General features: G+C 45.0%; 1 protein-coding gene across 8 annotated transcripts in view; it reads left to right on the top strand.

Moving 5' to 3' along the window:
- The window catches only part of LOC119444551 (ras guanine nucleotide exchange factor E-like), a 77,420-nt gene continuing 54,421 nt past the window's right edge, over positions 1–22,999 (top strand). Inside the window, exons 1-4 of one of the 8 annotated variants that reach the window (XM_049663425.1) lie at positions 7–112; positions 686–756; positions 12,001–12,102; positions 15,452–16,830. In XM_049663425.1, coding sequence (XP_049519382.1) covers positions 67–112; positions 686–756; positions 12,001–12,102; positions 15,452–16,744 — 1,512 coding nt within the window. In that variant the 5' untranslated portion in view covers positions 7–66 and the 3' untranslated portion in view covers positions 16,745–16,830. Of the gene's footprint in view, positions 113–685; positions 757–12,000; positions 12,103–15,451; positions 16,831–22,999 lie in introns of those variants that run through there. The other 7 variants (XM_049663432.1, XM_049663430.1, XM_037708930.2 and 4 more) reach the window with 7 other exon arrangements.

Genomic DNA, 22,999 nt, shown 5'->3' on the forward strand with positions numbered 1-22,999 from the left:
GAATAAGAGCAATATACACGCTTGTCCTGGCGCGACCTGTATTGCAAGGCCTTGTCAGTACAGGAAATGGATGCTAGTTGCTGCCTGTTCAGTGTGTTGTTCTTCTTTCTGGGTGAGTAGTAAAATATTCCGATACGGATCTAAGCTATAAGACGTGATGCATAGAATATGGGAAATAAAAACTTGCAGTAAATATGAAAGGAACACTTACAACAAGGCTCTTCGCGGTAGTCTCACGAGCGTAGAAAGAATGACCTATTAACCTTTCAAAATTGGACGTAATAATCGACATCCGTGCTGGTATTGAAGGGCCCTTGATCATGACAACCATGTGAATGAGTTTAGCCGGGTATCCTAAACTGCGCATATGAACATCATCAATGTGTTATACTGAAGCACACCTACACATCCGTGCATTCTTTTCGGACTTGTAAAAACTTTTCGCACTGTACCACATTGATACACATTAGACTATGTTAGTGGAGTCTTGGCTTTTGTTAGCCGAAATATATCTTCACAGCAATACCTAGGCTTTGTTTTCGTCTACAAGCCCAGTATGGTGACCGTACGCCATGTATGGTTGTGGGGACTAAGACCCTTTCAAAAAGATAAGGAGTGAAATTAAGTATAATAGGTATTGAAAAGCAAATAGCACTTTCTCTTACAATTAACTTTTTATCCGTAGTTGGGTCGTGCCAGACGGAGTCCTCCTATATAAGCCTTTTGTACTGCCAGCGACTGGTGCCATCGGCATTTGTGAGTATACGTCGGAGTAGACAGTCTGTTGAGCGCGTGAAAAGTCCGCAGTTCCTTGAGTGACACAACATAGCTTTTGTATTAAAGGTAGAAATTCTATCACCGAGGTAAATTATTGAGAACTAGGGTTTGTATTCGAAAAAGTTACACGTACATGGCCTTACTCATCGGATGCCGCTTGTACACCCTCTGAGCGTAATATTGATCAGCGTTACATCGTAAATATTACGGCGATGATGGTGAATCGCAGACAACACTTAAGTATAAGAGGTACTTGTTAGTGCTCTTTCTAAATATATCATCAAATTTTTGGCAGCATCACACTTCGGTTGATATATTTGTAAGCGATAGCGGGTGCACTGACAAGATACGGGCTGCAGATTTCTGCGACTAACGCGTCCCACGGCCATCATGGCAGAGCTTGCAGATAAATCGGAACATTTAGTCACCATTAAAACGTTTTGAATAGGAAGGCATGATGTGCTAGACCTTGTAAAGGCGCGCCGCGGCGTCGGAGTACGAGGAGAGACGCACAGGGAACTTAGGCTACGAACGCAACCCATATCTTCTACCTTCATCGCCGGCTAGAAGATGCGCGCGCCCAATTTTATTGTGAAGCATTCTTGGTGAGTTTAACCCAGTTTTCAGTAACGGCTGTTTGGTAACTTCGCCTCTTTCGCAAAACATAAAACACTCGAAACGAACGCCTGCTGTAAGCTTCCCTGATAACTGTGATATTCTAATGTTTCTAATAAAAGACATGTATATACTAATCGCTTACGTCGGTCGGTAGAAAGAAGGGTATTTATTTCAGCGTGGATAATGATGAAAAAAATTAAGTTCAGGCAAACTTCTTGTATTTTAAGGGTGCGCTCGAGTGCGCTGCCACTATTCTCGGGTGCTTGTTAACGAGAGTGTGCAACTCTCGTTGGATATAGATTTGCAGCACCGCAGTAGGGCTGCCCCAGGCAATAATGAACGTAGATTCGATATTGAATGCAACGACACACCAGCAAGGAGCAGAATTAAAGCAAAAGGAGTTAAGAAAAGGCGCACAAAGGTAAGTACAAAGGCGGTAAAATTTGTTACATAAACATGCAAGGTGACCGCAAGCACGATAAATGGGCGGAAATTCAAGCGCATTTGAATGACGAAGCTATTAGCGTTTACGTCTTCACCGGAACGAATCTGTAGAATTTGAGCTACCGCGGGTTATTGACTATATTGCGCGGGAGGGCTGCAACAGATGACGCGGTCAATGAAAGGTGGAGGCGTAGGCATGCTAATTACGCGAGGTATGAAGTGCCAAAGGATAAGGGAGACATGCCAGGAGAATTTATGAATAGCGGCACATAGGAAGGAAGAAAGATCTGCCTAGGAGTAGCGTGCCTATGAACAGGTAGTGATATCCGAGATAAAAATAAATATTTCGGTGATAATACTAATGTTATTGAGTTCACGAAATCGGGACACGTGGTATTAGTTGGAGATTTGAATGCGCTCACCGAGGACGTAGATAGACATTTCGATTACAGCGACTGTCTAGAATTCGATCTGTGCGTTAAACAGCACCTAATCGTAGTAACCAGGAAAATTAAGTGCCATGGACAGGTAACGTGGCAATGCGGAAAGAGGCGGCCATGTATCGACTACGCCTTTGCTTTAGAAACGGTATATGGACCTTCAGACCAAATACCGATAGATCAACATAGAAAAGGTTGCCTGGCTAGCGATCACAAAATTTAAACCGTTAAATCTGGGATAAATACTAACGCTCAACACGAACCAAACTTAGTAGAATGGCTAAAAATAAATTAATAACAAATAGCAGATATCGCAAGAAAATACAGAAGAAAATGAAGACGCTCCCTACAACAGTTTGGGAATATAATGAACTGGTAGACGTTATGTAGCAGGAGATAAGAGAAACACGGCAAAAACTTTCTTAGATTTGAAAGCGGAAACAACGTAATGGTGGATAAAGGAATGGTGGATAAAGGAAAGGATAAAGGAACGTATAGTGGTAAATAAAGGAAGCTATAGATAAGCGTAAGCAAGCGTCTTGGAATCATCCACAAGCTAAGAAGTTAGCATTACGCGAAGAAAAAGTGCTCCTTGTTTGAAACAAGTATACAAGAATGAAAAGGGTGGTGAGTGACCTAGTGCAAGAGGAAATAAAATGTATGAGTGAACGTTGGGTGCATAACATTCACAAAGGAGACAAAGGCACACCGAAGAGATTTTCGAACCACGTAAGAGCACTCGGAGCTCAAACTAAAAATTTTCAAACGGCTATAAGGAATGAAGATGGTGACATCTTTGAAGGAGCCAATGCACTGCGGTACGTTAGAGACGTTGTTAGAGATAACTTCGACAGTGCCGACTCAAGCAGATTCAGCAACAATAGATAATCATGAGAGATCGAAATTTAGCTTAGAAAACTGTTACTGGAAAAAGCAGAAGAAAATGTCCCTAATAATACGGCCGCAGGACCCAATGAAATCCCAATACAGGTGATCAAACAGCTAGGTACAATGAGCGAGGCTATAGAAACTTCTTCCTCGCTCACCTGCTGTCATCATCGTCATCGTCACTGTTGTTCCATAAAAACGCCATGTTTGCTCATCGACCGCTCTTCCTGTGTGGTCCTTCGCGGGTTTCTACAAAATGGTGCCGAAAACCGGGAGCTGTATTATTCAACGATCAAACAGCCCCCACGACCGACTGACGACGAGCCCACGCATGGATTAACTGGGAAGAGCGGAGTCGACGCTTCCGATGGCCCTCATCCACCCACCGACACTCGCCTTCTGCAAGGAGGCCAAGCTGATCATTTTGTAGAAACTCGCGAAGGACCACACAGTAAGAGCGGTCGATGAGCAAATCTGGCGTTTTTATGGAGCAACAGTGACGATGACGATGGCGAGCGAGATGAAGTTTCGACAGAGGCACTGCTGATTAATGCCAAACTGCAAGTGATTAAAACGAAGAAGATTCCGTATTGATAACATAACAGCAAAATTAGCCTCATCGTCAAAGGCAAAGGTGATAAGGATAAGACGAGCTCGTACAGGCCAGTTACAGTAACGTCGGTGATATATAGAATGGCAATGCAAGCCATAAAAATTACAACTGTCGAAGCGGTTGGAAAAAATGACACACTGGGGTAACTACACAATGAGTTCAGACGAGGCAGACGCCTAAAGGATACTTTATTTGTACTGAGTGCATAGAGCTTTCAGTAGCTGAGAATAGGCGTTCATGAATAGCATTTCTAAGTATTAAGAAAGGCACGCCGCGATGGCTCAGTTAGCTAAGGCGTTCCGCTGCTAAGCACGAGGTGGCTGCCGCATTTCGATGTAGGCAAAATGCAAAAACGCCCGTGTGTTTGCGTTGTAGCGCTCTTTAAATAACTCCAGGTGGTCAAAATTAATCCGGAGTCCTCCCTACGGCGTGCCTCATAATCAGAACTGGTTTTGGCGCGTAAAACCCCAGAAAGAAGAAGAAATATTGAGAAAGCTTACGGCAGCGTAGACAGGGAATCGCTCTGGAATTTTCTCCGGCACGATGGCATAGATTACGATTTCGTGGAGCTACTGAGGGAGATATATATGAACCCGGTTGGGTTTCCATTGTAGCAAATTGCTACGTTTGGGTGGATGTCTCAGTTTTCCTTTAATTACTTATCTCCACCTAGCGGATTTCCGCCCAACTATTACGTCAGACAACCGAGTAGAGATTGAATGAGAAGGTCGTAAGTGCAATGAAGTAGTGGAAATTCCCCGAGAACTGAAGCAAGGATGTCCGGTTTCTGCATTGTTTTTCGAACTTGATATTGAGGCCAAAAGCTATTAGGGTTTGATTTATGCTAAATTCCTAGTGGACAAAGGGTGCAACAGAAGGTCACTGGGCTGGTGTATGCTATCGACATGCAACGGACATGGAGCGCACAGTGCAACAGATTTATAGACTTCTGCATATGTGTGGCACCGCAGCGACAAATCTAGGCCTGAAGTTTAGCACAGAGAAATCCCGAATTATGTTCTTTAATGACGAGACAAGTAATGACGCGGTGTCGATTCAACAAGAAGCTATACCCGTAGTTAAACAACAAAAATACCTTGACGTAAACAAAATGGAAGCCAAGAATTCAACCAATCGGAAAATAAAGGGGAAGCGGAATGCAGCAATAATGAAACTTATAGCACTTTGTCGCTGCAATAAATCTGAGGTGGTGCGTGGAATCTGGAAAGGAGTAATGACGCCAGCCCTAATGTTCGCAACTGGCTTAAACTGGCTTAAAATCGGACAGCTCGCTTGGGTTGGAAGTTAACCAAAGATCTGTAGACCCCTTGCCGTTGGAAGTCCACTGTAAAACTATATATGAGGCAGTACAGGGTGATATGGGTTGGGCCTCCTTTAAAGTCAGAAAAGCGCAGAGCAAAATTAGTTTTGAAGAAAGACTCAGGAACATGGTTGAAAAAAACGGGCGGCTAAAGTGTGTATCTTTACCAGAAAAACGTCGACACAGAATGGAGGAGAAAGTGCTAGATAGAAAGAAGGCAAGGATGTTAACCAGTCAAGAGTGTGGTTGGCTACGCTACGTAGGGGGACGACAGAAAGAATAGAAAAGAGAGAGAGATGAGGGGGGGGGGGGGGGCGAGAGAGATGTGCACCGACAGCAGTACAGAGCCAAAGGCTTTCGCACAAGCCAGATGTTCTCATAAAGCACAAAAGTTCCTTCTCCGCCGATCGTCGGTGGGGACGGTGTTCCTAGTGTTGTTTGTTCACTCAGGAGACGATCATCTAGTTTCCGGAATGCGTTGGACATAGATTGTTTTTGTGTTTCTAATTGAGGATAGTGGCACAATAGGTGGTCAGTGTTCTCGCAGCCGCAGACATCTCATGCAGGACTGTCAGTGGTTCCAAATAGTGCGGAATAAGCTTTCGCGAACTCCCAACGACAACAGACACAGAACAAACGCTTCCCGTCGGTGCAGACCAGCCGGAGGTCCGAGTTGCAGCGAAGCGTTTACTCTGTGCAGTCTGGTGCACCTTGCATGTGCGATATTCCACTCAGCTAACTAGAGTGTGCGTGCTAGAATGTGAAGGTGTCTCACAGCGTCTGTCCTTGAGAGAGTAATGGGGACGCAGTGGTTTTCTTGGTTTGACCTCCGAGCTGCCTTATCTGCGACATCTTTTCCTATGATACCGCAATGGCCTAGTATCCAATGAAAAGAGATATCATGGTCTTTTTCACTCACGTTATGGATAAGTTCTAGGATTTCCCACGTCACTTTATCGTGAATTCCATGTCGGAGAAACGACTGTATACATTGCAAGGCCGGACTTGAATCGCAGCAGCCTGGTCATTTTCCAGAACTTTCTGTATTGATCACAAGAAGCGCACTGCGGAGAGCCGCGAGCTCTGCAGCGCTAGACGTAGTGGTATACGAAGTGTTTAATTTTTCGGTTATTCCCCTCGTTGGCACAACTTCAGAGCCACCAGAACTGGTTAATGTAGTTGAGCCGGCAGTATAGACGTATGTGCAGTCGCTGTATTTCTCGTACAAGGGGGGTTAACTAAGTTGCTTGAGTGCAGAAGACGGTAAGTCCAAGTTTTTGGGAAGTCCTCCATCCTACGAGTTATCCGATTGCGCCATTTATAAATCTTTTGTGAACTATCCTCGTTAGTTCTTTTAATGCTGCGAAATGGCTTGAATACTTCTCAAAATTTAATGGAAAATGAGTAAGTAATATCTCTGTTCCTGAGAGAAGGTCTATAATTTGCGTAATTGTATGCAAGCGCATACCGACGCCAGTAGCATTGGCCTTGGCGCAGTGCTCGTCCAGCTTCAAGATGGAGTGGAAAGAGTTATAGCGTACGCCAGCCGCTCCCTGTCCCGTGCCGAGGCGAATTATTCGACTACGGAGAAAGAGTGCCTCGCGGTCGTGTGGACAATCATCAAGTTTCGCCCCTATCTCTATGGTCGTCCCTTCAAAGTAGTGACGGACCACCATGCCCTCTGTTGGTTGGCAAGCATGCGCGACCCTTCAGGACGATTGGCACGGTGGAGCTTGCGGCTACAGGAATTTGACATCACCATCATTTATAAGTCTGGCCGCCAGCATGAAGACGCTGACACGCTGTCCCGCGCACCCATTGATCCTGTCAGTCAGGCAACAGAGGATGATGACGGCTTCCTGGGCGCCATTAGTTCGTCGGACTTGAGCAGACGGCAGCGTGACGACGCTGATATTCGACCGATCATCGATCATTTAGAGGGCCGCGGCACAGCCATACCACGTCATCTGTCTCGCTCTTTGACGTCCTTCTGTCTGCGAGACTACGCGCTGCTATAAGAAGAATACCCGTTCGACCAGCCGTGCTTACCTCCTGGTGGTTCCAAGGGACATGCGAGACGACGTCCTCTTCGCCTGCCATGGTGAACCGACATCTGGTCATTTAGGCTTTTCACGAACCCTCGCTTGAGTAAGCGAAATCTACTATGGGCCCGGGCTTTTGGCAAGCGTCAAACCGTACGTTAAAGGCTTTCGTGAATGCCAGAGCCGCAAAGATACCATCCGTTAAGCCGGCTGGCTTACGTCAGCCAATTGAAGCACCTCACATGCCTTACGACCAAGTCGGCATGGACATTCTCGGACGGTTTCCTCTGTCTGTCGACGGCAACAAATGGGTGATCGTCGCGACTGATTATTTAACACGCTATGCTGAGACGCAGGCGATCCCACGAGCCACGGCCTCAGAGGTAGCGCAATTCTTCATGCGCCAGATCGTCTTGCGTTACGGTGCTCCCTCCACTGTAATAACAGACAGAGGGACAGCATTCACAGCGCAGCTTATGGATGAAGGTATTGAATTAAACAACACCAGGCATCGTAAGGCGACCGCGTATCATCCTCAGACCAACGGACTTAGCGAGCGACTGAATAAGACGGTCACAGACATGCTCGCAATGTACACCGACGTCCAACACAAAACATGGGATCGGATCTTGCCTTATTGGATCAAAGCTTACCTTCGCGTATAACACCGCCATGCAAGAGACGACGAGCTTCACGCCCTTTGGCCTTCTCTACGGTCGCGAAGTCCAGACGACGCTGGACGCTATGCTGCCGTGTCAAGACGCTGACCTATTGATAACTTACGCCGAGGAATTTGCAGAACCTGCCGAGGAAGCTCGGCAGGTTACGCAGCTGCACATCGGCCAGCAGCAGCAGGCAGACGCACGACGCTACAACATCCGCCACATGGACGTGTCCTACAACCCCAGGGACCAAGTTTGTGTGTGGACCCCCGTTCACCGTCGTGGCCTCTGTGAAAAGCTGCTGAGCCGGTATTTCGGTCCGTATATAGTGCTCCGCCGCGTCAGTGACCTAAACTACGAAGTTGTCCCGGACACAACATCGCAGACACAGAGTAGGACACAAAGACAACCGAGCTCGGACATAGTTCATGTCTTGCGCATGAAGCCGTGCATTGCGCGTCCGCAACTTTTTTTTCTTTTCGTTTTTCTCTCATTCCCTTCTTTGTTTCTGCTTTTCATTTATCTTCGTGAGCTTGCTTCATTGTTTATTGACTGTGCCGGCGTGACGTTAACTTTTTGTTTCTTTACTTTCGCCTTGCCTGCCTTCTTCTTTTTCTTCTTACGCCTATTTTTTATCATCGAAGCGATGTTTTTGTCCGGAAGGGGGGATATTGCCACCTGTAGGTAGTGGGTCGGTGGCAAGAGTGGGTAGAGCCCAAGAGTACAAAGAAGACCACCCGCCACTTCCCTGCTCCAGAGCCAGCACCGACGGACGCGTTTTCCAGGAGCCATGTGCTCTACGGTTTATTAAACGTACAAAACTACTTCTGAAGGCTCGTGACAGTATCAAGTACACAATTCCTTAAAATAAACTACCTTTCTATGCCTACTTTCTTAACCACTAGGGAGGCAAAAAACAGCAATATCGAAGGTTTGCGTGATAATGATTGCGTGACGTACGTACATGGGACAGATTTTCCATGGAGCCCTGCATAAAACACTTTCGTGGTAAGAGGAAACTTTAGATCGGGGGCTCCTAACTAAATACATGAGAAAGGGGAAATTGTCCTTCTCGTCAACCACTGGAACAGAATTGATGAGGTTAGTTGCCTGTAAAAGAAAAGTTACCATCTAGGGATTGTCGGGAGTGAATTTTTAAAAATTTATGTTGGCTATATATGAACAAAATTTGTGCCAAATCGCAAATATCTAGAAAACAAAAATATCAAGTTTAAATCCTAGCTCTGCAATGAAAAAAATTATCACTATTATGTCGACTGCATCTCATAGTGCATCGAAAGCTGACACAATTGATGTGTTGTCAATGGCTCTCCAAGAGACCACTAAAATGTGAGCATGATTTTTGAAGAACTTTTTCTAAAAGTTGTCACAAGTTCGCGTAAGCTGTAAATTCTAATATAAACTTTCTTCGTGTTAAATGCTTTAGCAAATACGGTTCACAGAACTGCGATATCTGCTTTTGGTGCATAGTTACAGATGTTTAAACTTCGTGCGTCTATTATTGCCTTCCCGATCTTTGGTTCAATTTTTTTGTTTAATTCGGCAGCCTAAATAAATAATCTCCTTCCTTCTGTCACAAGAATCTAACTTTACCTGTTAAAGGCAGCAAAAATAATACAGATTGGTCAAAAGGTTGCATTAAAAAAGCATTTATGCATTTTACATGCATTTTAATAGGCAGCATCCAAGACGAGGTAAATCTTCGTCTTAAAAAGGAGACGAATAATTTGGCGCGGAGTCGGATAGTACTGGCACTGGATACTAGTGGTTTGAGCGGTGGCTTTTTCGGCCATTGCAACCACGGAAGCACGCTAGCTTCTGTGGGTAGTAGTACGAGTTTTCAAGCGTAATATTGCAAGCGCCATTGCACCATGCTCGCCGGCCAAACGAATAGCCCTTGAAGCACGCCACTATCGCAGACACGTGACAATCCTAGCAGGTTGACTCTTGGGGCTAGTTGGTGATTCAAAACAGTAAGAGTACCGCGAGCAGCTTAAGCGAGGACGTAAACTTGACAAGAACAGGGTGTGACTGACAACCGACATTTTATTATAATGCGCCCAATATACGCGTGGTTAAATTTTTGGGTTTTATGGAATTTTGAAACATCGCCTGTGGCAGATGGCATAATTCTGTTCCTTTATATGGATTATTCAAAGAGGCGGACATCACTAGCACGAGAAATGGAAACACACATTCAACTAATTGACGGAAATTCGCTAAATACCTTCATAATTATTACTTTATGACACATATTGCAATTTTACAATTGTAGCCTGTTAAGTTCGCAAGACGTACCTATTTTGAAATCAATTTCTAGGATGGCACCACGAAATATGCATTGCCAGAGTATGGGACGAAATACACGGGCGTTCAAGTTACTTCTGTGCTTCAATGCATAAAGTAGCGTTTTCTTTAAAAGTAAGTGGAACAGCGGTGCATTTTTACGGCACGTTTGATGGCAGACATCTCTAAACTGGTGTCGTTCTGGGAATTCATTCCAATTGGACACGCTTTGCAAGCTCGCCTGCTACAATTCGAAAATTGCAATATGTTCCGTAAATTAATTAAGATGTTAATTCATAATTTTTTCTAAATTCCTTGAATATGGATTTTGACTTCTCTTGCAAGTATGTCCGCCTCTGAATAATGCAGCTAAAGGACTGGAAATATGTTATCTGCAACAAGTGAATTTTACAAATTCTGTAAAGGTCAGTAATTATCACACCGTATACAGAGCAGTGAAATCGCAACCCGGAAAACATTAGCAACCGACGACGGAAGCGAAAATAAACAGGGACCGTGACTGGTCGATTGTGATTTGTTGAAAATTTCATTTAGAATTTAATACAAGACCAGCCCGCAGAAACATTCATGATGACGAAAACAGTGACTTTGCATTCCTTTGTTTGTCTCGTGCTTGTACAGCTTTCTTAACCTGTTTTTAGCGTTGTTTTTTTACAGCAAAGCTGTTAAGGGCTAGGTTCCCCAGGATCGCGTCCGCATGTCGAACAAAACTATCACCATCAGCATTTGCTTTGGCTCCATGTGCGTGGCGGTTTCCCGCCAGGTGTCATTAGCACAGGTCTCAAAATGGATGATGAATGGTCCATTGTTATACGCCTTGCCACCGCCGATGCCTCTTTCATAACTGTCGCGATAATTCGCAGCGGCGCGTCCCACCAGTCGTTGTGTCCCTTTGTCTCGTGACGTAGAGACCGCGCTAGCGCTGTTATCAGCAGTTGCCTTTTGGACTCGCTATGGGACGGATGCTCCTTTAACCACATCTTCCAGGATCCTGACGTCAGGATCCTGATGATGCCATGCAGTGTGCCGTGGCTATGAACGCTGTGGCTCATACGGTAATCGATGACAATGGGGCGGACTTCGCCCTGCAAATGCACTACTTGGCCATCGCGCTGGGCAAAAATAAGACTTCGGTGTGCTTGCTTTTCGACAAACTTGCCGAAGGCACTCAATATAGTCAATAATGATAATATATAAATTCACTAGCTATAGCAATATTCACTATAGCAGAACCACTATAGTCACAGCTTAGCTGGCTTCCGTCTTCACAGTAATGGAAGGGCTCTGAATTTTTTTTGATACTGACTCGTATCCTTCTTATCTTGCGTCTGTCGTCGGTACGTAGTGTTTTTGAGATAGATGTTGCACTCCTTTGTATAAATCCGGCGCGTTGGGCTATAAGACCTCAGTTGGAAGTCAGCGCTTGTCCTTATGTTGTCTGCGTCGTCGGTTCACTTTGGCGCATTACCCTCACAACATAACAATCGGCATAAGAATTCGCAGAATATTGATCTCATAATTTGCGCTGAAATTGAGCATGAACGTTTTGAGTGCATCAGAGGACGCGGAGAGCCAGCTGTACTAATCTTGCGTGCATGTGCGACCGATAGGTAAAAAGGGCTGAGACGTTCCTCCTTCACCGTGCCTGCGCCACTTTCCTCCTCACCAGTGAAAGAGGCCTATAGATGGACTTTATAACAAGCCGAACATATAACTTTATCTGCAAAGATAAATTCGTGATTAAGTGATTTTGGCGGTTGCTTGTACCCAACCTTATAGAGGGAACGTGTAAAGCAACAGCTCCTATACATTCTCCCTCCCCTCTTTGGGTTAATGGAAAAATAAATAAATATCTTTATTTTTTCAGACTTCCGCTTTCACTCCTTGCAGATTTCCATGTGTGCTAAAATACCTAAGAGCACCTTTCAACATTGTTATGCGATCTGAGCCCGATGGAACACCGTGCAAGGTAAGTGAATACATACAACGGGTCATTTTATTATAAAGCTTGTTATTGTAATTCTTCGCCATTGTTCCCATGGAGGTGAGATCACCTTGAAGTGCACGCATTTTACTGAGACTAAATTTATTTGACGAGGACCGATTATTCATCAGCATTTGCTAGGCGCACAGAGAGACTCGTTTAGGCCAATAGAGCCCAAGAAAAATCTATCGGCCGGATTTTACAGATTCTTTTAAAACAATGTTATTTCCCCGCCACAAGGAGATTGTGAAACGTCGTTATAATTTTCACTTTTACAATGCTCTGCAAATGTAATAATTGTGTTGAGGCTGCACCACCCCTAAGGTATGTATAGAATTCTTTAAACAAAAATCCCTAACACGAATTATCAAACGATATATTACCCAGGTGTATTCATCACAGGTTTGGGAAAATCATCACCCTTGTGGCAACAATATTTTGCTAAGGGACTTACATTTTGTTGACAGACTTATGCAGCTGCAGATGCGTTATATCGTGGTGGTTTGAGATGCCCAAGACTAATATATTCAGCATAGCAGTCAATGTAGTAGTCGACAGTCCTGTAATGCCAGCCTATTTATAGAACAAAAATGACGTCACATGCTTCTATTGGTGACTTGGACACAACGCCATCTTTCTTTTTGAAGTTTGTGACCTTTCATTGAGTGGGAACCAACTCTGGTTCACATCGGGAGTTACGAAAACTCAATTTCATAGCTTATTCCGCTTTTGAAGAGGGGTATGTCTCTGTTTATAGCGAAGCCCTTAGCCTCTAATTGGTCGGTATTTTTCGTGGCGTGTTAATCCAACAAACGGCAGCTGGAAACGCGGTTTGTGTCTGACTTTCCGCGTAAGAGAATTGTGTTTTCTCGCATATTCGAATTAAAATCCGATGCTATCATGTCTGCGGGCTGTGCGTAAGTCTTACTTCACGAATTTTCTGACGCATTTTACTTTGAGAAATTCTTCAATAACGCACTTGCGCGTGGCGGAGTGGGCCTACAAGAATCAGGATGTATGCTGTGCTACCGGTATCGCCACCCAGCGGCCGCCGCCACTCAAACCGACCTCAAATGACAGCTGGAAAAGGGCTTTGTGTTTTAGTTCCCGCGTAACCCATCGATGTTTTCTCGTATATTGTAATAACAATACGAAGCTATCAAGTCTGCAGCTTGTGCGTAAGTCGTACTTACGCATTTTCTGACGCAATTTACTTTTAAACGTTACTGTGGTTCAATAAGGCGCTTACACTTGGCGGTTTGCCTATAAAATGAGGATGTATGCGGCACTTCCCCGCACGTGCGTGCGCTCGTGACCTACGTCGCCTGTGGAGGTGGCGCTTGTGTAACGTCGTCCAACGTCATTTGGGGAAGGGGGGGAGGGGGGGGCTGGTACTTTCCTAAAATCCGCCCCAGCCGCTCGCGTACATCCACTTTCACAAGGTCGAATGGAGGCGGAATTTTTACCTTCGTCGTAATGCAGTTTGTCATAATAGTGTGCCAAATTGATCTCAACAAAGCGGAGCGTTTATGTCTCTCTTCGTATAGCAGATGAGTGTACGCGTTAAGAGATATAGCAGGCAACTAGCATGGAGAATGGAAGAATGCTGTCTTAGACGGCTCAAACTATAGCATAAATCGTGCTGCTTATTAAGGACTAGAGGCAAGAACTGAGGTTAGCCTTCTGAGTCACTAGCGTAAAATGCTCCATCTGCACAGCCAAAAGCGTGAGAGCTCATAATGTCCTGCGAACACGCGCAGCAGACCCGCATTTTTAGTGGGGTATAGAAATTCCGACAAACAAGTTATTTTGTGTACGCTCACTCTAAATCCGCGCAAAATTATCGGGAGCATTCAGAGAAACAAGAACACAGCTGGTAATGCTAACAATGTTATGGTTTTCCGCCATGCTGTTAAGCAACACGGTCGTTTTCTCAAGACAAAAAGCGCAGTCTAGCAGGTGTAGATGGCGATATTGATAATTGCATTCAATGGGCTAGGGAAATAAGTATTTTTTTCATTATATTTACAAGGGTTATATAATAAGATAGCAGCAATCCCTGGCTTTAACGTAGACGTCGTTTATAAAAAGTTCAAATCATTAGGAACTCAAAAAAGAACCTGGCAGTACAGCTGCTTTATTTAGTGAGATGCTATACTGCATTCTTCGCCGGCAGCAACAAGCTGCTGCCTCCCTGACAGAAACTTTCTCAACAACACCATAACAGAGCCCCGAAAATCCAACAGCGAAAGCTTAAGTAGGATCAGGCCATGGCAAACACGGTCGAATGCATTGTTGATATCAAGGAACCATGCACAGACTACGTTGTTGTGCTCAAAAGCCGAATTAAAAATTCCTAAAAAGTTTTCCAGAAGAGACTGAGTTCCCCTAACTTAAATGAAGCCGTGCTGAGATGAAGAAACGATGTTATGCGCACTTTGAAAGGTCCGCGTAGACAATGAGAAATTCTTTTTTTTTCTTGCATTTTACTTTAGACTATTGAATTTGCACTAAAATACGCATGCAAGCGCTGCTTAGCGTTATGAGCGCGTTTTATGACCGGCACAAAATTAAAGGCTGCTGTCCGGGAAGAACATCTGCCACCGAGATTAAATTTTGTAAATATGGTAGGAACATTATGAGTGATGTACATCTGTAGTTATGAGTGGAGTAATTAAGACTTTCGTAAAAATTTCGTAATCAAGTTCTAGAAAGCGTCATACGGTCGTTATCAAAAATATTTCTCAATGTCCTTGGATAATTGTACTATACACATAGCTTGCGGTTGATTATGGTTTTGACACGTAAAACCCCACAAATAAATTAATTAGAATTTAGCCCGCGATCTTCGGAGAACTGCCAATAGGAACAAATTTGGTGCAAATGGGGGAACATTCAGGCTGGCGTACATCATGTGTGGGAGAATTGCTGCTTTTACGAGAACTTTCTAAGCAAGTACGAGAAAGCGTCATATGAGGGTAAATTTTTAAACGGGTGAGTTATGGGTGAGCTTGTCTAAAAGCACGGGCTCAGTTTTAGGCGAATGAAAGTTTTAATGCCACTGCTAGAAAACAATAGGGCGATTGGGCTTTGATTACGTGAGATCGCACAACTTGCAGTTTACGTTTTTTTTTTTTTTTTACAAGAGCCAAAATGTCCCATTTCACTCAGCAGTTTGGTTTCTCGTATTAGACAGTTCTTGTATTTTAAGCTCTAATTTTGGGCTCATAGCTGCGGCAAATTGTCATATGCAGCATTACATACGCCTTCAACATAACTCGTTGTTAATGATACTCAATTATAAATTTCGTCTACTTTTCTTTCTTCCTTCTAGTATATGGGCCACTGTAGTAGGGGAGCCTGCCTCAATATCAAGAATTACACTGCATCAGGACGTCTCGAACGAGGCCCCAGCCACGCCATAAGAAGTAATCACAATAGCATTGCGGGTGGCAACAGTCACGCTAGCGACGCTCCCGTCTTAACTAGCGCCGACTATGCGAGATCCGGCTTTCTCAGTGAAACAAACGTCATTCACCATGCTAGCCAAGTTATCAGCGAAACTGCAAAGGGAAGTCGCACAAGTTTTTTTGCCCAAGAACCAGGTGCTCGAAATGAGCTTCAGCGGCTGTTACGTGTGAAGCGTGCTACGCGACGCTCGAGCGATGAAGAGCGTCTCGACAACAGAGTGATCGAAAGTGGGAAATATGAGTCCCTCGCAAGATTTAGACGAAGCCGTAAAAAACGCAAAAGAAACAGAAACGGTGGTAATTCTCGAAGGCTTTATAACGACAATACTTATTTCAATGGAAACATGAACAAAGCAGGAAGCGGTAGGTATGGCCCATCCTACGTCCCACACAATCCTTCTGTCATTATAGTTCAAACACCAAACAAGAAACGTCGTAAAGGTTTTTCGCTTCTGAAAGCAGTGGCCGGCGGTGCGGCCGCAGGTGGCGTGGGTGCCGCTGCTTACAAACTTCTTAAAGGGCGGAAAAAGAACGAACACGCAAGTTCCAGCCCTGCTGAAGGTGCAGAATCCAAAATCCCTGAACCTAATAAAACCGACTCGAAAGCAAACGCTTCTGGTACTGAAGCTACCGTGACAGCGAATACTAGCGAGACAGGTATCGGCGCCTCGGAGAGCGCCGGCAAAGCAAAACACGCAGAGACGGTAAAAATTGCCGGTACTGAAACCGACGTGACTAACAAAAGCAAGGGTACTGAAATCGACTCGACCAAGAATACTATAACCGAGGAGACCGAGAAAACAAAGGGCAACGGAACCAACGCGACCGTGGAGACTGGAACCTCCAAGACCGACAAAACCGAACATACTGAAACTGAGAAAACCAAGATTTCTGGAACCGGCATTACCGTTCAAACCATCGGTCGTGGACCCAATGCTATAGAGAAAAGCCAGATTACTGGAACAGAAGCGGCTGGCGGTACTGGAACCGATACGACAGATAAAAACGCTGACAACAGCGGCAGCGCTTCTCCACTCCTTACACCGTCAGTGCGGACGGGAGCAACGGGAGGTACTAAACTACAGGTGTCAATTAACAATGATGGCGTTGTTACTCACATCACTGTTTACACAGGCCATGAACGGCACACGGCTTAAAGGTAGAATAAAGAGTTCACTGAAGGCACATGTTCAACTAACAAATATGAATAACTATGGCAGAGGAACCATCTAATAAACAACTTCTTTGGCATTTGCAAGAGTTGTTATATCACCGCTGGCAACTGAGTATAGACAGGCAATGGGGGAAAAACTTCCAGCTAATTGCATAAGGAGGAGCGTAGGTCGTTCAATACTTAAAAAATGACATATCGTGATACCGCAGTGCTTAAGCGAGGTGATAGAGCGAAAAAGCCGGCGTCTGTCGCCTGTAAAAGCGAAACGACACCTAATTTCCATTGGTTGCGACGCCACGTCACCAGTGCTCCTCATCGGAGCAGAGCGTGTGAAAGAGACCACCTGCTGCAACGATAGCGCGCCAAGTGTTGCGCGAGGGGAGAGGGCTTCGCTGCGATGCCACCTCGCCCTCGGCAAGAGCGCTCCTCGACCAACGCCACCAAGATAGCACAACGCCCGTTCTCTCCGATCCGTGAGGCCATGATACCTAGCCAGAATATCATAGAATCTAATGGGGATGATGCCGAGTAAGCAGCGGTGATTATTTCGACGTCACCGCTTTCGTCACAACAGGCTTGGAAATGGAAATTTCGGGCCTCGTAGCATGACGTCATGGATCGGAGTGAACAGGCGTGTGCTATCTAGGTGGTGTTGCCTCGAGGGAGCAGAGCCAGCGCCTTCGAGAAAGCAGGCCTGTGCACCCTGCTTTGTGACATTCATGATACTGGGACCAACTTTTGCACTGTCAAGCCCGATGTGACGAAAGCGGGGACGTCGAAATCACCACAGCTTCATCGGGAGCATTCCCATTAGATTGTATGGCAGTCGGGTAAGGCAGCATGGCGTCATGAATCGAAGTTCACAGGCCCTGTGCTATCTAGAAGACATTGGCAGAGCCGGCAAAAGGGAACACCTGCTGCGGCGCTGGCTCTCCAGGTGTTGCGTGAGAGGAAATGGCATCGCCGCGACACATCGCCCAATAGGCATCGCCGCGTCCGTGGCATGCGGCTTTGGCACATCAGGCTGATGCTGCTTGCTGGCTCGGGTCGCACGTACCACTTTGGTACATTACTCGCGGCTCAAAACTCGAAAGACCACTCTCGGTCTCGGAAAACTCGAAGGACCGCCCTCGAAATGCTTTCGCATTCACAACTCATAAGACGTGCTTAAGTGCCCTCCGAATTTCTTTGCTGGTGAGTATCTTTTGAGAGTATCCTTTCAATTACGTAGTAAAAGCAGCGGAAGAATTCTATACTAAGCTGTACAGTGCCAAGAACAGCCAAGCTACTTTAATTCGAAGTAGTGATGAACAGGATACACAGGCTCCTTCTATAACTAGCGATGAATTTAGAAGGGCCTTGCAAGACATGACCAGGGGAAAAGCTACCGGAGACGATGGAATAACATTCCATTTAATCAAAGATGTTGGCGATATCATGCTTGAAAAGCTTGCGGCCCTTTATACGCAATGCCTCACGCCTTGCTGTAGAGATACCAGCACTCACAGAGGCATTGCGTAATCAAGGAGTAAAGGAGGCGCAGGTGAATATCTTGGCAAATATCTACAAGAATTCCACAGCTACCTTGGTTCTCCACAAGTAAAGAAGAAAGTTACCTATCAAGACAGGGGTCAGGCAAGGAGACACAATCTCTCCAATGCTATTCACTGCATGCTTAGACGAACGATTCAAGCTCTCAGACGGGAAGGCTTAGGAGTGAGAATGAATGGCGAATATCTCAGCAACCTTCGGTTTGCAGATGACATTCTCCTATTCAGCAACAATGGAGACGGATTACAACAATTGATTGAGGACCTAAACTGAGAAAGTGTAAGAGTGGACTTGAAGAATAATATGCAGAAGATAAAAATAATGTTCCAAGCCTGGCAAGGGAACAAGATTTCAGGATCGCCAGTGAGCCTCTAGAGTCTGTGAAGGAGTACGTTTATCTAGGTCAATTACTCACAGGAGACCCTGATCATGAGAAAGAAATTTACAGAAGTATAAAATCGGGTTGGAGTGCATACGGCAGGCATCGCCAAATTCTGACTGGGAGCTTACCAGTGTCGTTGAAAAGAAAAGTGTACGATCATTGCATTCTACCGGTGTTAACATATGGGGCTGAAAACTGGAGGTTAACAAAGAATCTAGAGAACAGGTTAAAGACCGCTCAAAGAGCGATGGAACGAAAAATGTTAGGCCTAACGTTAAGAGGCAGGTAGAGAGCGGTGTGGATCAGAGAACAAACGGGGACAGCCGATATTCTAGTTGACATTAGGCGGAAAAATGGAGCTGGGCAGGCCATGTAAAGCGTAGGATGGATAACCGGTGGACCGTTGGAGTTACAGAATGAATACCAAGACAAGGGAAGCGCAGTCGAGGACGGCAGAAAACTAGATGGGGTGATGAAGTTACGAAATTTGCAGGCGCAAGTTGGAATCAGCTAGCGCAAGACGGGGGTAATTGGACATCGCAGGGAGAGGCCTTCGTCCTGCAGTGGACATAAATATAGGCTGATGATGATGATGATCTGTTGAAAGACTGGACCTTTTTTACAGCGAAGCTACTGCTACTGCTAGGTTATGACCAAAAGTGGGTGCGTCGACAGGGGTGTAGAAAAAAGTCGCGTCGACAAAATTGGATCCACAGTAGCCTGCTGGGCTCCGGCGGTGCTCCGTGGCTCCGGAGTGGATGACTGAATAATAAAACATCATTGGGTACCCACCAATGTCCGTGCCTCGTCTTCCTGTGACGTCTACATAGCTCTATTGATGTTATCAGCTGTTGTAATTTGGTCTTACTATGGCCAGGGTGCGCGTAGTCTGTACTGAAGAAGGAGAACGTGCATGAAAGAGCGCCGGCGTTAGCAACAGCGTGAATGGGCGCGAAGGCTTCGCCCCCCCCCCCCCCCCTTTCGCGAAGGCGACGGGGGGGGGGGGGGCGAAGTGGCTATATCCGAACGCGTGCCATCCGAAGGATCCGTAGCGTTGGATAGGCGCTGCGTGACCGATGAAGAGCAACACCGTGCCCGTGAGGATCGCGTTCGCGAACAGAAACGGGAGTGGACGCGACAGCATCGGCAACCAATTGCAGTTATCACAGTGACCACAAAGCATGATGACAAAGCAAAGAGAAAATAAAAGACGATAACAACAACGAGGTTACGTGTAAGTGTCTTTATTCAATCAATATAGCAATTAACCATACATAACTCAATATAGTTATGAACAAATACAGCTTCGCTGGTCTTCCATCTTCACACAGTGGAAGCGCTCTGAATTTTTTTATCCAGCGGCCGCGCCATTGCATCAGATAACTTTAACTTCAGTTTCAGTTTATTGAGCATTCTTTTTCACACAATGATATCTTAAAATACAATTATCAAATATTCATACAATGATAGTGGTGTCATCCAATATTCACACGACTTGCAGTATAAATACAGGAAATGTCACGATAAACTCATCTAATTATAAATGTTGACGTTACTGCAATTAGCAATCAGGGAATGAAGCGACCCGCCGTACTGCGACAATATGGACGCGTTAAATATTGTATGTTGTCTATGCAGCCGGGTGTCTCTCTGGCGCTTTTTTGGCTGCGCTGTATCACTCACCGGCGCCGCCCCGATGTCTGCGCGTAGCGCCAGTGTGAATATGCCATTCAGACAAGTTTGTCTCAATATTAATTGCATGGGTTTGATACTGCCCAGTACCGAGTAAATTTCCAATTATTTTTTGCCATTCAAGAGTGATGCATATTAGGTGCCACATAGTTACCCAAGTTCGCGTCAAGAAAGTTCATTGAAGATCATAAGATACCCGCTGATCCAAGTTGACCTCAAAAAGGGTCATTGACGAACGGCGCATTCCCTGTCGCATACGCTCAATGACCCAAGTTGGCGTGAAAGTGGTTCATTGATGAGTGGTGCATTCTCGGTGACGCTACCCAATTGCACATACCCAGTGACACAAGTTGACGTGACGGAGGTTCACTCAAAAGCAGCACATACCCCAGGGCCTATACCTAGCGATCTGAGTTGACCTGAAAGAGGTTCATTGAAGAGCTGCACGTACCTTGAGGGCCAATTTTGTCAGGTTATTCGAAGAGCGCCACAGACCAAGTGGCACATGCCCACTGCTCCAAGTTTGCATCAGAGAGGTTCATTGAACGGTGGCACGTACACAGAGCGGCATCCTCAGTGAACGAAGTTGTTCGGAAGGTTAGTTTCTAACCCTGCTCCATCAGCACACCAGCCCGATGCGCTACTCACTTAACCATGGACTACGCACTCCTAGAAACACAGGTTGGCGTAAAAAGGGTCAACTGATGATCCACACCTGTGCAGTGCCACATACCCATGACCTAAGTTGGCCCTACGATTGTTTTCGAAATCGTTTCCCTCATCGCAGGAGCGCCACGCTCAAACCACTAGACCTTGGGCTACCCGGTGAACCAAGTTCGTGGGAAAACGCTCAGAATAATCGCCAGACATACAGCCCCTACAAAGTGCATAAAGCACCTTAATTATGCTAATCGCCTTAGTAGGTACAAAATGATAAAGGCGTCCATGACGGGTATGGTTTGTACTCACCATTTCTGGTTCTATGTCCAGAATTCTAGTAAGAGCGAGTTACTCCAAACTACATGATTGGCAAAAAGTCCTCAGTCTGACGGTTTTTTCAGCTGCTTTCAAGGATTATGCATGCGCTAAGTATGATGCCTCTAGAAATAGTAGACCAAATATTTGGGCAGAATCGGGGGAAATAAATCAACTCCAAGTAATGAATAGCTTCTTCAGCAAGTGCCATAACAAGAAGTGGACTTGGAAAAGCCCTAACAGAGAAACAAGAAATGAAATATATTTGATTCTCTGGGCCAACCCGATCACTGTTAGGTGTGGCCAAGTGTTAGGTGTGACCAAGGGCAGTGATCATGTATGTTAGGGAGGTCAAGCATTACTCCCAATTTGAAAAGAACGAGCAAAATTAGTAGAAGGGAACCAGGCAAAACTGGTGCTCTCAGGCAAAAAGCATACGAACTCAGGCTTTTATTCGCGAATAAATAGGAGGTTTTAGAACAAGAATGTAATGATAACATATGAACAGTGAGTGAGGCTGCAGCTCGACTATATAATTTCAGAGGACGACATTCAGCTTTCAGGTAAGACTTCAAGACAACTAGGTAAGCTCTCACAAGTTGCAAAGTATGTAGAAATGGCGAAGCATGGAATTACGACCGAAAGTACGAAGTGGCCAGGCGAGTGGATTCAGATGAGGCTAGCACCCGAAACATGTTCAAGTGACTGGACGACAACCCCTTATCCTCCCGCCTCACCGACCATCGGGCCGTCTTTGCGGCAATTGAGAAACAACACGATGAAGACTTTCAATATAATTGCGTTACACTTTAAAAATGTCTAGTATTTAATGCAAACATAACTTAACGAGAGGTAACAACCAAAGCTAAACACTCAGACGTACGGAGCTAAACGATAAAGATGTAACCGTAGAGAGAACCAAGCTAAACAATAAGATTAACCGTACCTCTCGCTACGCACACCCAGGCATAACTGAGTTAAGCCACAGCCATTTTTTTTTGGTGAAACACACTGGAACGGCCTTTCTCACGAAATCACAGCCATAACCTGCTCTTCCACATTTTTGAGCACCGTAAGAAATTACCTTACATTCTAATAAAGTATGGCTTTCAATCTTTCATGTAAGTACCCACCCCTTATGTAATACCCCTTCAACGCGTCTTTAAGTTAATAAAATGAAATGAAATAAAATTAACAGCACGTATCAAGGCTCTAAGTTACAGAAAATTGGATAATATCAGTTGCAAGTAGATGGTTCGATTGTAATACAGTATGCGGAAAAAATTACTGAAAACGTTCATTTTAGCAAAATACAGACCTAAAGAAAGGGCTTGATGATGTCGTGTATGTTTAGTGAACAGAAGAGATAAATATGCATGTCGGTCAAGGGCTAACTTATGATTAAAGATTAGGTAAAGAAAGTTGAGCCACTTCTTTTTTCGTCCTAGTTCAAGTTTTTCATTGTTGTTAGCAGCCATGAAATTTTAAAGTTAGAATAAACAAACCTAACAGCCTCTCTTTGTACAGCTTCAAGCTTTTTTATGTTAGCTTTAGTGAAGGGGTCACATACAACACAAGAGTATTCTAGTTTAGACCTTATATACGGAATGCAATTGAGTAGTTTAATGTTAGATGGAT

Source organism: Dermacentor silvarum, chromosome 3 (genome assembly GCF_013339745.2).
Source record: "Dermacentor silvarum isolate Dsil-2018 chromosome 3, BIME_Dsil_1.4, whole genome shotgun sequence".
Lineage (NCBI taxonomy): Eukaryota > Metazoa > Arthropoda > Arachnida > Ixodida > Ixodidae > Dermacentor > Dermacentor silvarum.